Source organism: Schistocerca piceifrons, chromosome 1 (genome assembly GCF_021461385.2).
Source record: "Schistocerca piceifrons isolate TAMUIC-IGC-003096 chromosome 1, iqSchPice1.1, whole genome shotgun sequence".
NCBI lineage: Eukaryota > Metazoa > Arthropoda > Insecta > Orthoptera > Acrididae > Schistocerca > Schistocerca piceifrons.
In genome coordinates, this window is record NC_060138.1 from 329,421,908 (window position 1) to 329,438,186 (window position 16,279).

At 41.2% G+C, this 16,279-nt stretch overlaps 1 protein-coding gene across 1 annotated transcript in view; it reads left to right on the plus strand.

The window, feature by feature from the left end:
* Window positions 1-2,998, plus strand: part of LOC124796424 — a 60,085-nt gene extending 57,087 nt beyond the window's left edge. The window contains exon 2 of the mRNA XM_047260612.1: window positions 2,618-2,998. Coding sequence (XP_047116568.1) covers window positions 2,618-2,803 — 186 coding nt within the window. The 3' untranslated portion in view covers window positions 2,804-2,998. The remainder of the gene's footprint in view (window positions 1-2,617) is intronic.
* Window positions 2,999-16,279: the final 13,281 nt, after the last annotated feature.

A 16,279-nucleotide genomic window follows, 5' to 3' on the forward strand; every position in this document is an offset into this window, starting at 1 on the left:
ATAAGTTTATTAAATTACAAGGCACCGACACATACTTACATTTCTTTTCATATATTCTTCCCATTTGTTCTTTAAGAAATATTTTTACATTACTATGACTACTTTTAAAATACCAGTTCATTATATGTGCAATTAATTCACACTCTTTTCGTACAAAAGTTGCACTATATTTTCTTATATCATTTTACGGAAATGATTGTTACATGGGCTAGCAAGTGTGAGAACACGACATTTGACTACGTTTCTGACCATTAGTTAGTTACTTTCAGTAAATATTTAGCCCGTTGTGGTCTAGCGTGTAGAGTACTAGACTCCGGGTTTCGAGCAGGATTCTTACTCGTTCCAGTCCCTCCAGTTCCACTTATCCCATTACCACAACGATGGACTTTCTACCCCCACCCTTCTAGTGTCACGACGAACAGAAGACTGCACTCTACCTGCTGTCAGACCAGAAGCCCGTTCATGTGTAGAGCGCCACAGACTTCACTCAGTAGATATTTGCTTTTTAAATGTACAAGTATGGCTGAATGTCGGTCGAATCGTCGGCATTTTAGTATTTCATAATGATCGGCCTAGTACCCAAAAGGTTTTACGGTATTCGTATTGACCTAGCCGTGGAACTCTACCACCTTATATTTAGTGCACACTACATTCGCGATCTACCATATCCTCTGCAGAATTTAATTAGAGCATCATTGTCTTAAGCTTGGCTGGCTCTGAGCACTATGTGCTGATATGTGGGACTCAACTACTGTGGTCATAAGTCCCCTAGAACTTAGAACTACTTAAACCTAACTAACCTAAGGACATCACACACATCCATGCCCGAGGCAGGATTCTAACCTGCGACCGTAGCGGTCGTGCGGTTCCAGACTGTAGCGCCTTTAACCGCTCGACCACTTCGACCGGCCTCTTAAGCTTGTTTTTGGCGTGTTTCTTTACGTTGTGTTCAAGTTACCTTGCTAGCAGCCACGTATTGTCACCTCTCTGATGATAAACTAAGAAAATACACTGAAGAGCCAAAGAAGCTGGTACTCCTACCTAATATCATGTAGATCCCCCGAGAGCGCGCGGAAGTGCCGCAACACGACGTGTCATGGGCCTGAATAATGTTCTGAAGTAGTGCTGGAGGGAACTGACACCATGAATGCTGCAGGGCTGTCCATAAATCCGTAAGACTGCGAGAGGGTGGTGAACTCTTCTGAACAACACGTTGCAAAGCATCCCAGATATGCTCAATAATGTTCATGTCTGGGGAGTTTGGTGGCCAGCCGAAGTGTTTAAACTCAGAAGAGTGTTCTTGGAAGCACTCTGAAGCATTTCTGGACGTGTGGGGTGTCGCACTGTTCTGCTGGAATTGGCCAAGTGTGTCGGAATGCACAGTGGACATGAATAGGTGCAGGTTATCCGACAGGATGCTTACGTACGTGTCACCTGTCATAGTCGTATTTAGACTTCCCAGGGCCCCATATCACTCCAATAGCACACGCCTCCCCCGTCTTGAACAGTTCCCTGCTGATATGTGTCCGACCAGGCAACATGTTTCCAGTCATCAACAGTCCAATGTCGGTGTTGACGGGGCCCATGCGAGGCGTAAAGCTTTCTGTCGTGCCAAGGGTACACGAGTTGGTCTTCGGCTCTGAAATCCTATATCGATGTGTTTCGTTGAATGTTTCGCACGCTGACACTTGTTGATGGCCCAGCGTTGAATTTTGCTGCAAGTTGCGTTGTATTTCTGTCATGTTAAACGACTCTCTTCAGTCGTCGTTGGTACCGGATCTTTTTCCGGCCGCTGCGATCTCAAAGATTTGATGTTTTACCGGTTTCCTAATATTCACGGTACACTCATGAAATGGTCGTACGGAAAATTCCTCACTTCATCGCTACTTCGGAGATGCTGTGTCCCATCGCTCGTGGGTCTATTATAACACCACGTTCAAACTCACTTAAATCTTGATAACCTGTCATTGTACCAGCAGTAGCCGATCTAACAACTGCGCCAGGCAGTTTCTGACGTCAGCTTCGTGTTCTGCCTGTTTACATATCTCTGTTGGTTCAAATGACTCTGACCACTATGGGACTTAACATCTGAGGTCATCAGTCCCCTAGAAGTTAGAACTACTTAAACCTAACTAACCTAAGGACATCACACACATCCTTACCCGAGACAGGATTTGAACCTGCGACCGTAGCAGTCACGCGGTTCCGGACTGAAGCGCCTAGAACCGCTCGGCCACCGCGGCCGGCCATATCTCTGCATTTGAATACGCATGTCTATAACAGTTTCTTTGGCACTTCAACCTAAAAAACTTCTAACAATGCAAGTTTAGAGCTTGAGTTCTATTTACATGAATTATAGAAAATTATATTCACCTAGAAGATGTGTGAAGAGATTACTGCTTATTTTCCTTTTACTTCATTACAATACTTCTGATTTCGTGGTCTCTATGATGACAACGTTCTGAAGTACCGGCTACCTAACTCCGGTTTCCCACAGTATTAAAACAATCACTGTTGCATTTACCGCATAAAATATGTCTGTATACTTCAATAATGTGTCATTCAATACTACATTATGGCCGTTATGCCTTAAGTATGTGGACCATTCTTTGTGCAGGAGACGGTGGAAATACCAGCTGACGCAGAGCAAGCAGCAGCGGAAGACGCAGAGGAGGCAGAGTCGGCGACGGATGTAGAAGACGACATGCAGCTGGTGGTGTACAGCTTCATCAACGCACCGGACAGGCCTTGTCCCGACGGCCAGTACCGCGACGCGCAAGGCATCTGCAGGGAAGCCTGGTAGTCAGGCTACCCGCCCAGCAGCAGTGTCATATGGGCTGCAGGCGTACAAGGCGGCCTGAAATTGACTGACAAGGAACAATAGGCCTGGAAACTGTTCCCCTTCTCTTGATGACCACTGTAAATTTTGTTGTCTTTCTAGCTCTGATACATGACATGTTCCTTAACGGAACTTAATAAATTTCGTTTGTGCACAATACACATAAAATTATTGTTAGTGATTTTACACCAGGTAAAGACAAAGCTTCCAAGTGTCCGAACAGATCTAAAAGCACAATTTTTTTCTCTTCGCTCCATTTATTTTCTGGAAGGTTTCTGTACTGATAAGAGTAGGTAAGGCTGATTCTTCATTTTTCAGAAAGACTCAGCGAAGAAGGAATACTCTCTTTAGCACCACGCACATGAACGGAAACTCCAGTACCGATGCAAACAGGGTATTTGAGTACGCACACTTTATAATAAGAGCATCTTCTTTTTATTATTTTTTTGACGGAACAGAAGAATACCTTTGGCGAACGTTAGGAAAAATTAAAGATGAAATTCAGACTGTTTCATATTGTTGAAATTTACAACTTTGTTGAAATTTAACAAGTATCAATTCGCTAATGGGAGTAAGTGCGTTACCATTTGATCCATACGTAACGGGTTCAAATCTCGGTGGTGCAAGAACTTTTCATCACCGAAATTTAATCGTCGATGGGAGAAGGAGTGATACGTTCAATTTTTGATCAGCAGAGACTGTTGAGTATCTCTGAGAAAAGCTGGAAATGTTTCCATATTATGTCTCGTGTGGCAACATATGACACTGTTGGTAGCAACATTTCAAATACAGTACGACAATGCACTCACCTCAGTCATACATACGATACAGATATGAATGTAGCCAATCATCGGCAAGTCCGAGAAAGACAACAGTGAACAACTTCTGGTGGCACATAGTCAAAAGAAAGTTGGAGGGATGTCCAAAACTGTCATTATGCTCATAAAATAGGAGCACCTACAATCACGCATTTAGTAGAACAGTTGGTCAGACTATGCCACCTGAAATCTGTCAGTAAATTAGCAAAGGATAAAAAATGGAGAAATTAGGCATTTTAATCAGATCATATACTATTTGATATTACGCTATCATCAACGAAGTAATCACCCATTAATACCAACAAAAATTAGAGTTTATGTAAGTGTTTCACGGTTAAATCTCCTGCCTATGTAAAAGATTCAAAATGGTTAAACGACGCGTTAGGTGATTCAAATTCTTACAACCAACACTAAATGTTACAGGACAGTTATACTGCAACATGAGAGTTTACGATTTTTTTCCATCAATATTTTCTTAGCAGTGGAAATACAGTACATTCCTTCGTCACAACGAAATACTTTCAGTGACTTGTGATGATTTCCAGCCTTCTTCTCGGTTTCATGGAGCTAGATAAACTCTCAGCAGCCCATTTATTACTATTCTGTTGTATGATATGTTTGACATTATCTGTCTTCATCAGCAATCCAAACCTGCCAGTACACTATTGATGTACTCCTCGCAGTCATCTACACCAAACATTTTCAGCTAAGGTACAAATACTCTGATTTGACGAAGGCGTGTTATCGGACAAAGAAATCCTTTCGGATCCGGGTTCTTAAACAAGCTCTGAGATAACATTTCAGGAAGTTAAATGCCATCAAATTCACCCTCTTTTATGAGGTAATGCTTGTAAATGGCTTCTGTCAAAGAGCACAATTTGTTGATACTTACTGAAGGGGGAGAGCATTTTGGTAGATGCAGAAGGACCAGTAGCTTGACATAGTCTAAGACGCTCTTGGTAAATTAAATGACGATTAAAAAAATACAATTCGTGTTATGAAGAAGACATAACAAGTATATGTACCTTGTCTGGTATTGACTCAGTGGAATAAAGTGCCTTGTGTCTAGTGACAGAAAAGGATATTTTAGACGTCTATATCTCCGTTGAGGAGTGCCCGAAATTGGTGGTACTCTTTATTCTTGACGGTAAATCTAAAGAAGAACCCAAAATAAAACCATTGTTCGCCAAATTCCATTTGAAGACATGTGATTCGCTGTTTTCAGGCACCTGGGTCACGTCATAAGCTGTCCATGATATTTAGGCAAACAGACTCATTGCCATCTTCAGGTGATTCCTGATGACCGCTACTCTGCACTTTTTCTATATACATTGGCCGATACGCCGCCATAATTCCACTCTTGTCGCTGTACGAGCTGTCGCCGCTGTGGGTGCTGGTGGTGATTGTGGTGGTGGTGGCGGGTGTGGCGAAATCCGTTTGCGAACTGTGGTCTCCGGTCTCCGTGCAATCGTCGTCCGGTACGGACCTCACTGTATGGCAACGCCTATTTTTTCTCGGCTCAGTATAGGGCTCCAAGCCGGACAGTTGCGGGCGGCTGTCTAGGTTAATTAGATCGTCTTGGACCCTAGTTTCAGTTGCCTCTTTATTCACGCAATCCCAGAAGGAGGAAGAATGCATAAGCGTCTCGGTTTTCTTGTAATGTGTAGTATGGCGAGTTTTTGTAGTATGGTCGACCATGGCTGATCTGATGCTCTGGCGTAATTCAGTGTGGCGTCTATGCTTACGCCACATCTGTTCTACCGTGCGTACAATTTCCCCAATATATACTATTCCCCAATGGCAGAGAATTTGGCGGACCCCTGGTTTGCGAAGGCCTAGATAATGCTTTACTAAGCCCAGTAGTTTCATGGTCTCGCGCGGGGAGGGGGCGGGGGGGGGGGGGGGGCGGCGAACGCGAAACACATATCACACATTTTACTTTGTTCCACTACAAGATTCTGTCGACTTTTCTTGGTTTATTGCGGGCACAAACAGTGTGCACACAAATTATTTATTGTCCTCTTTTTCTTCCGGCTGTTGTCTACGGACAACCTGTCTAGACGTACGCTTTTCTGATTGCCGCTGTAACCATTTATTCGGAATGTTATATAAAGGAGTTTCAAATTCAGCTGGAAGGCTGTTTTAGTGACAGATGGATTTCGCAGTGTGGACAAATGTACGTGAAACTGCTTCATGCTGGGAGTTATTACTGAAGATTCAGATTACTGTAGACGCAGATTAGTGTGTGTAGGCTTCCTGTATGTACTGTGTCCCATATTGGAATATGGTTTCTGTTTCACCAGGACGTGAAGAAACGGGAGGTCGCCATCCTGCCCTACATGCATAATAAACTGTATGTTGGGTTAAAGCGAGTTGAGGTGATAGAGAAGTTTACCTAAGGCGTCCCGTCCTCGTGGTCAAAGGTCGAGCGTATCATCCACGTAACGGTGGGAACAAGTTGGTTTTGGTTGGGCTTGCTTCAGAGGCTTCTCTTAGAAATCTTTCATGAACAAATGCGTCACAACCTAGTGACAGAGGATACCCCACTGCGAGGCCGTCCGTCTGGTCGTAATAATGTCTATCGAACAGAAAGTAAGTTGAAGTGAGAACTAAGTCGAAGAGTCTCGCTAGGATGGGCTCGGATTTCTCGCTTATCAATTCTATGCAATCGTACGTCGGTGAAAAGGGACAGTACGTCACAACTCACGAGCAGATCACTATCACTGAGTTCTTGTAGACGTTGCACAAAGTGGAGCAAGGGTATTTGGAACAAACATCCGATTAATATTTTAGGGATGACAAATAGGGCTAGACTGTAACAAGGAACTGAACTTTAAACTTGATACATTTCGTGGTATTTGTGGCACAATCAGTATCAAGTTAAAAAATGAGATAGGACCAGAAGGTATGGTAAAATTTTATAAAATACCGTTTTTTCAGCCTTTCTTTATGGGAGTGAACACTGAATTCTTAACAAGATCTTTAGATGAAATACATGGTGGAGAATCTGAATTTCTAGGAAGATTAGAGGTTACTTAAGAGTGTACCAGGCAAGAAAAGAAATAGCGCGACTTGAGTTGGCATTATATGAAATTGAATTATTTATTCTTGTGGTCTTCAGTCCGAAGACTGGTTTCATGTAACCTTCGTTGCTAGTCTATGCTGTGCAAGACTCTTTATCTGTATTTAACTACTATATGCTACATCGATTTTAACCTGCTTCCTATCATTTAGCTATGTCCTCGTTTTCCATAGCTATAACTTGTTGGCGCAGAAACAGTCTTATCATTCTTCTGTGGCACCACATTTCAAAATCTTATATTTTCAATCGTCTGTGGCGTTTATCGTCCATGTTTCACTTCCAACTAAAACTACAAAGCAGTCAAATACTTTCAGAACAAGCTTCCTAACAGCAAAATTTATGTCTGATATTAAATATTTCTCTTTTACAAATGGTTCAAATGGTTCTAAGCACTAGGGGACATAACATCTGAGGTCATCAGTCCCCTAGAACTTAAAACTACTTAAACCTAACTAACCTAAGGACATCACACACATCCACGCCCAAGGCAGGATTCGAAACTGCGACCGTAGTAGCAGAGCGGTTCCGGACTGAAGCGCCTAGAACCGCTCGGCCACAGTGGCCAGCTCTCTTTTTCAGAAAAGATTTTTTATGAGTGAGCACTTTATATTGTCTTTATGTCTGCCATCGTTAGTTGCTTTGTTTCCCCAATTAAAAAAAAAAAAACTTGTCTGCTACTTAAATTCTCTCAGTTCCTAATGTAATTCCGTCAGAATCAGCAGATATGATTCGACTACATTTTATTTACCTTTATCTTAATTTGGTTGACGTCCATTTTATTAGCTGTTTTCTTTCAAGTCCTTTGCAGTCTTTCGCAGAATTATAATGCCATCCGCAAACCTTAAATCTGCATGGAAGTCTGCAGGCTAACATGGCCGTGGTCATTGAAGGAAAAATATTTCAGAAAGTTAGGTAAAATCTTCTAGAATATTAGACAGCCTTATGTTCCTCTTTAATATCCTCTCCACGATCGACGTTTCGACCATTACGGAGAACTGCAGCGAAGTCGTTTATTTCAACAGCGTCCGTACGCTGGCCAAGGAAACCAATATTTATACGCAGAAAGTCCGAGAACAGCGACTGAGATTTTCAATAGTGAATGTAGCTTCAATCGAGAAGACAGATATGGGCTTTCAACTTCGTGGCTTCTCGCCATAAAGTAAGTAAATACGCACCCAGGGTATGCGAGCAATGCAAACAACGACCAGGAAGTCACCTTCTGGCATGTCAATAATAGTTTGACAAATGTCGTCTGTTCAGTGACTCCGCTTCTTTAGCATAAGCACCGGAAAGCTCCCTTTTAAAAGTGAACGCGACGCTGGTCCTTGACAATGTCCAGCTGTGAAAGTCAGTAGATCGAGAAGCAGGTCCCAGTAGAGGGGTAGAAACGTCAACTATGTACACGAAATTGAAGTGTATCATGGTGCGGCCTTTCTAGAAAATTTTAAATAAAGTTTTAAGTTTTCATCTCCCTGAACTTAAATTCCCTTTCCAAACTTTTCACTGATTTTATTTACAGCTTGCTCAGTGTACCGATTGAATAACATGGAGCATGGGCTACAACCGTGTCTCACTCCCTTACCAACTACTGCTTCCCTGCCGGCCGAAGTGGCCGCGCGGTTCTGGCGCTGCAGTCTGGAACCGCGAGACCGCTACGGTCGCAGGTTCGAATCCTGCCTCGGGCATGGATGTGTGTGATGTCCTTAGGTTAGTTAGGTTTAACTAGTTCTAAGTTCTAGGGGACTAATGACCTCAGCAGTTGAGCCCCATAGCGCTCAGAGCCATTTGAACAATTTGAACTGCTTCCCTATCATGTCGTTCGAGTTGTAACTGCAGTCTGCTTTCTGTACAGGTTGTGTATAACTTTTCACTAGCCGCTGCCTTCAAAATTTCGAAAAATTTATTCCAGTCAACACTGTCTAAAGCTTTTTCAAATCTACAAATGCTGTAACCGTAGGTTTCCTTTCTTCAGTCTTCCTTCTAAGGTAAGTCTTGGGGTCAGTACTGCCTCGCGTGTTCTTACAATTCTCTGGAACCCAAAGTGCTCTTCCCCCAAATCGGCTTCTATGAGTTATTCCATTATTTTGTAAATGATTCTGGTTTGTATTTTTCAACCATGACTTAGTCTTCCCCCAAATCGGCTTCTATGAGTTATTCCATTATTTTGGAAATGATTCTGGTTTGTATTTTTCAACCATGACTTATTATATTGATGGATCTGTAATATTCACAAGTCAGCACCCTTTGGAAATGGGATTACTATATTCTTTTTGAAGTCATGGTATTTCGTTTGTCTCATATATTCTGCGCAGCAGTTTTCTGAAGTTCAGTTCTCCGAAAAATCATTCCCGACGAAATGTTATATACTCCAGAAGACTTATATAAACCTAGTTCAGAGATGTGTTTCAATCTTCTCTCAGCATTACATCTCCCACCTCTTCCTCAAGTGCAGTTGAATGCAAATGTAGTAAATATCTCAACATCTTTTATGAATGGGCAAAGAGAACTGGCAACACGTGACTTCACAAATTAGAATTACCTTGTACACTGCCCGCTAGAAAAACTTTTTGGTTAGGAAACTCTTTGACCCTTCCTCCACTAAGTTAACTAATTCCAAACGATAAAACATGTACTGATTTTTCTTCTTATGAGGGTAGTCCATAGACATTTTTATCACTTTTCGCCAACGTTAGAATGGGCCTATTTGAGCACGAACAAGCGAACATGCTCCTGTTTAAGACAGTGCCTGAAAAGTGGGGTGCCGGCTGCCTTATTCTACCTCCCTCGTAGTCACTGCCATAGACTCGTCTCTCACCCACTTCCATTTTGTTCTTGTCTTTATTCCTCTCCCACTAGCGCTGTCTCATTCACTCTTTTCCTAGCACTGCTCTGTCGCTGCCACTGTGTCCATTTCTTTCCCTTACACTACCACTGTCTCCTTCGCTCTTTCTATGCCGCAACTAGTGTCTACTATCTTCCAGTTTTTATAACGTTGCCCCCTATTCCGCACAGCCACTGTCTCCTTCTCTCTGAGGATAAAAAAGTCCGAATATGTTCGCGTATCAAAATTTTGGACAAATTTTTAAAGGTGCCGAGGAAAGTAGAATGAGGCAGCTGTACCCAACTTTTCAGTGAGAGTGCTTTAATAGGAGTATATCCGCCCTTTCTGTGCTCCGATAGGAGCTTTTCCCTGCTCGTTCGCTTTTTTTTCCTGCTGAAGCATGGCATGTCATTCATATGAAAAGAGATTTATAGATCAGTGCAATTTTGATAGCTTACTTATTAGAAACTGAAATAACGCGAAATTGGTTTTACATCTCAGACCGGATTTTATGTGTACAATAACTTTGCATGTGTTTCAGTACTACAATATGTCGTTCAAACAATTGTTCTGATGATAACGGAGACGCTTTATAGAAAATTTTTCTGTGCTATGCCACTTTATAATCTGCATTGTCAACTGACACAGGATTTTACATGAGTATTTTACGTGTACAAGTAGTGTTACTTCGAACCTCTGTATGTTCGAAACAGATGAAGATATCAATAAGATTCGTTTTGTAAATAAAAACCACTTTTTCTTGCCGCAGTATTTCTTCCAGACAAGTTTCGCCTTTTGCTTTACGGCATCGTCAGTGGAATAGTTTTTCACGTTTTTGGTTGGCATTTGCGTTTCCTCTCATCTGGTCACATGTTGAAGTTCGCACTATAATTTCACTTACGATCCGTTAGCAAATTTTCATGTTATGAACTTTTCTCTTCACTGTTTTGGTATTGTTTGCGCTAATTGCTGTGGGGCACTATTAGTCTTCTGTCACTAGTTGTAGATATTTTGCAGAAAAATGTGCTTTACAGTCGTAACTATTGTGTTCACTTTGTCTCATCCTGTTGAAACTAAACAGAATGAGATAAATTGCATAGCCCTCTTGGAAATCGAGGCTGTTTTGACACCAAAAACAAATTTTTGGGCTGTTTCTCGATAACTAATAAAGATTTTTGAAGACGGGAAGATGTCACTTCTAGATAAACTCCTACAGAAAACACAGTTAAAATATGAGCAATTTACCTACTTACATATCCGTTGTGACGGAGAAAAAATGATGAAAAACGCTTTTTTCAGGTTTTCTCAGGAACCACCCATGAACTAAACAAGGCCTTTAAGAATTTTTCATAACTCAGGGCCACAGATATAATATATTTCTTTAAAGTCAGTACCGCCACTAGACTGTTGTTTATTTACAGTATTATATTTAGACTTATACAATCGTGATTTCGGCTTCAAAGTGCCATTATGAAGTGTTTTCTGAAAGCAGGTTTGGCAATAACAGTGATAAACATAACAAGTGGTATAACCGTATAACAACCCATATATGTAATGTTCACTTACAAGTGTTATAAATGGCCCAATGGCTGTACTGACTTTAAAGAAGCCCTTTAAGGCTCTCCGTGGACCAAATCTAATGCAAAAAGAAACAACCAATTTGCTCCAATTACCTAAGCAGGAGGAAGTGTGTAATATTCAAACTTTGACCCTGTAATGTGGGATACTTAGCGGAAGACCATCCTTCTGTTGGGTACGCATATAGCCCCTAGCCTAAGGTTATCCAGAACACTTGACCTATCTTTCTATCACAAATAGAACTCGAAGTAAGAGCCCAGCAAAACTTCGGTTTTTATGCGCAATATTTTGGATCATATTAGGTAGCGCATGCTGTCGCATACGCACCGATTATTTGTTTTACTTTTCCACTTAAATATTAGAATAATTCTGCAGTAAAACAGAATCTCTCCAGTTTTATTGTTTCTACCGTTCCCAATGCCCTCACAGTGCCGTAATCCAAATGTACACTTTCAGAAACTTCTTCCCTGTAAATATTTTACCAGTGGAGGTATTCTCATCCTGAACTTGACTGCATTCCCGTTTACCGAGGGATGTAGCGCTGTGGTTAGCACACTGGGCTCGCACTCAGGAGGATGGCAATTCAACCCCTCGTCTTGCCATCCTGATTTCGGTTTTCCGTGATTTCCCTAAATCGATTAAGGCAAATCCGGGAGAGTTCTTTCGAAAGGGCACTGACGATTTCCTTCACTATCCTTCCCCAATCCAAGCCTGTTCTCCAGCTCTAATGATCTCGTTGTCGACGGAACGTTAAACACTAATCTCCCCCTCCTCCTCCTGCATTCACGTTAGCGGAGTGGAACGCGACCACGACTGCCACGACACCACTATTGGCGGTCCGTCAATGTGGAATATCACGTTTCCTGTAGAAGCGATGGCGTAGCGGAAGTCGTTTCCACTGTTATCTTCGACAATCTGTAGTGTCGCTGGATGCCCTTCCCGGACATAGGTTTTTATCCCAATTTGTTTCTCAAGACACTTGCAGCAGCCCCTTAAAGTTTGTTCAAAACGAAATGGTTCAAATGGCTCTGAGCACTATGGGACTTGACATCTGCGGTCATCAGTCCCCTAGACTTAGAACTACTTAAACCTAACTAACCTAAGGACATCACACACATCCATGCCCGAGGCAGGATTCGAACCTGCGACCGTAGCGGTCACGCGTTTCCAGACTGTAGCGCCTAGAACCGCTCAGCTACAGCGACCGGCTGTGGAAGGAAGAAGACACGAGAAAAAACATGTGCCGGAGTCTCTGCTTCGACTGAACAATGTATTACGATGTAGACACGTAAACCATACATCGGAATTCGGTATGCCGAGGACAACTACGTGAAATCACCCGGAAAAAGACGTTGACGTCACGCCTTGTCGACCGAAGTTCGTAAAGAGTTTTCGGACCGTGACTGAAATGAGTGCGTTTTAGCAAGCAGTGTTTTGGACCTTGAACTTCCAAATGCAATGAATCGTGCCAAGGTTATGTTTTCAGATGAATGCGCCATTTATCGCAGCTCACGTGCTAGAAATTTTGCCTTTTCCGCCAAAGAGAATCCTCATTTCACAGCCGAGTTAGAGACGAAACCGCCTATGTAATATGGGCAGCGATGACGTCATAAGAGGTGCTTGTTTCCCACTTTCTTGAAGCAACTGTGAATGTCGCAGATTACAGATATTACAAACTTTGTTAACACCTGAGCTTGAGGAAAGGGACTTCACAGAACGCATATGGCTGTAGCAAGACGGAGCGCACTCTCACTACGCTCTTCCAGTGCACGAGTTCATAAATGAATACTTCTCACGACAGTGGATATGTCGTGGCTCATCAGCAACACAAATACCTTGAAATGATCACCAAGAAATCCTGACCTCACCATTTCTGCCAAGTCGTTATGGGGAGTCATTAGGGCGCATGTATCTGCATGTTGTTATGCTACAAACGAAGAAAGGTGCAATGCTGTTGAGGATGCATTACGCGCTATAACGCCGGACATGCCAAAAAATATCTAAAGAAGAACATGGCAATGTACGAAAAGATGTTTACAACATGATGGGGAACATACCGATTTATTGGAGCCTAAAATATGTAAGTAAGTACTTGTGTAAAACCAATCAAATCAATTGGCAGTCGATACTAAGGACTAGGGGTGTGACGACGTTCCCTGCTCTATTTTTTCGTTGATTGTTCTCGGTGTCGACGTACTGCGTTGCTACGCTGGCTGAAAAAGGGGATTTGTAATTCCGACACTGACTACTGTAAATAATGTAGCCGACAGGTGCAAAGTTGCGTGTCACAGTACTTTAATTTCACTGTTCACAACCCCACTATAATACACAGTTATATGGCCAGTGCACTATTGTTTAACTTTCGATAAACCTCATTAATAGTTTGCAGGAAAACCTCCATATACTGCTACAATAGTTTACTATTGAATATCTACGAGCAGTAAAAACCTAACCACAAATTTCACAGTTTTTGAAGAATAGAAAGGTACGTACGGAGCAGACACTGTCACTGTTTTAACGCACGGCCTAATTGTGTAACACTTTTTTCACAGTAAGGTTGAAACATTGTTGTTGTTCTAGCCAACACAGGTTTCCCGTCTCAAACTCGGCCTTGGACTGACTGTCCCAGGACCAAAATTGGGCCTTTATATATCCTTCCAATAATAAGTGTTGAAACTACACATTGTTCGAAGTTAAATTTCCATACATTACAATTAAAACTTAACTCGCCAAATTAACTGAATACATCGAAAAAATGTTTCTTTTTAACAATTTCTTCTACTACATGGTTTATGCCGAATTATTTGTTTAAATGATGAAATTAACATATATCGTTACGCGAACAATACTTTTGACAGAGCTGTTAATTACATTGGAATTAATTAAGCTAACATGTTTTCGAAGAGAGCCAAATACATAAGTTAAGATTACTAGCATTCCGTCTTCGAAATGTTTATAATTAGTACATAATTTATGTTTGTTTATATGTTAACAACAGAATTTAAGTCACGAAACAATTCCCGATTTCACCCTATAATGGAATATACTAACTGTTAATAGTCAAAATAAATTATAAAGTCAGTTGCATACATAAAACTAGGTACAAAATTAGATGTGGTGTTATATTCTTTAAAACTGAGGACCAACCTTTCCTTTTTATGTAAATGCAGATTGTACTCACGTACGTTAATGGTAGTTATTTCAAAACTGAAAAAAAAACGAGTTTAAGTAGGCAGATGACCAAAGAGGAGGGGAAGTAAAAATGTCGCAAATTGCTTCATCACATCAACCCCCCCCCCCCCCCCATTGGCTTGAACGGGTAGATATTGCAAATAGCTAACTCGGCAATTCAGTGACCACAAGTTACCGCAGATAGTAGGTTAAAATTCCACACACAAAAAATATTACATAAGAAATCTTATCAAAACTACAGTACAGATGCCTTTTTCAAATTTATACTTACATGAGCTGGCCATATGAAAATCCCTATCTAAAATATTTGCACACAGTGCATTGTACATTTGCACAAAATATCCACAAGCTATACTTTGAACAGAAAATCAGGCATCTTCATCATAAGTGATGTCCTTTTTGGGTAAGCGAAGATTGCATTTAAAGATAGATATCATTTTATACAAGTCCTGTCATGCTTAACAAAAATTTAATCCTCATGGGTAGCAAAAAAGTTAAATTACACTGTGCATTGCAGTTCTCTCTTTTTTTCTTTTTCGCAGAATATTTCACTTGCTCAATATTTAGTATTTTTCACAAGCACTTTCACACTTTTAATGAGCTTTTTCGCATTTTCTCACCAAGTTGTCCACGCCTTCAACAGGTCCAAGTGGCAGTTAGCAAGGAAATGCACTGTTATCAGTTCCCTTGGAGCTGGTTCTCTCCCGCCACAGTACATGAAAAAATGATACAAAATATCCTACTTTAGTACACTTACTTTTACTTCTAACTTAAGTCTAAAAAAAAGTTTCACTAACGGCAAGTGATAGTCATTACATCATAAATATACGCATTACATAGTTCTCACAACATTACAATAATTAGCACCAAAACTGACTATAATACAGAAGGTGGTGATCAGAAAAATTTTTAAAATCAAGTGCACATTACACTACAAAAGATTACTCTAAGTCATAACTGTCTGAACCTGGTTAAACTTGAAAGACGTTTTGTTTATTTCCCATTTGCAAAATAGCAAAAACTCAAGATGTGCAGTAACATAGATTTACTAATCATTACTTTATGAAAAAAGAAGAGAGTCACCATCGTGTTACTTAAGGGGACCACACCGTGATTCAGGTCGAAAAAAAAATCGATTTTCGTCTTTTCATCATATTTCTATAGATTAAGGTTTTATTTAAGTACTCTGAAAAGGATTTTGCTGAAAAAAATTTTTTTCGAGCATTTAAAGAGCATTTTCCTATCACGTCTGTTTTTGAATGCCTCAGGAAACATGAAAAATGAGACAGACAGCTGGGGTAAGCATTATCGCCACATAATGAATCCAACACAGAATGTTGAGCCCTCTACATGCTTATATGTCTTACTTCTGATTCAACGCACACTCCATTCTCCTAAATAAATCAGTACTACCCAAGCTTAGAAACATTTTAAACTGTTGTGGGTCAATATTCAAACATCTAATTGGTGACACATACAGTTTCAGGTCAATAACATTCTTTAATCCAAAAATCCTGTAAGTCTTTGTGTAAGCCAATTGATAAGACTTGTCATGGGCAAAGCAACCACTCCGAAAGGACCAATATACACATGCAAAAACTTCTTAATCTCATCATTTACTTTGCTAGATTTTTTTTTTTTTTGTTTTTGATGAAGACAAGGTCACCTATTCTGAAACTAGTCACATTCACTCCTTTGTCATGCCTTCTCCTCCTTCCTGCTGATTTCTTTTTCATCATCTCTTTAACCAATCAGTCCGCCCCGATAGCCGAGTGGTCTGCGTCCGGCAGGGCAGCAGTGCGCACCGCGCTCGGCCGTCCACGCCGCTGCGCGCGCAGAGTGTTTTGTTTACTTCCTCGTCACAGCGCTACTCAGTCGAACAAGCTGTATTGGCCAACTCTTACAGGAAGAACACTCTTAAGTTCACCTTCTCAAACGAATACGCACGA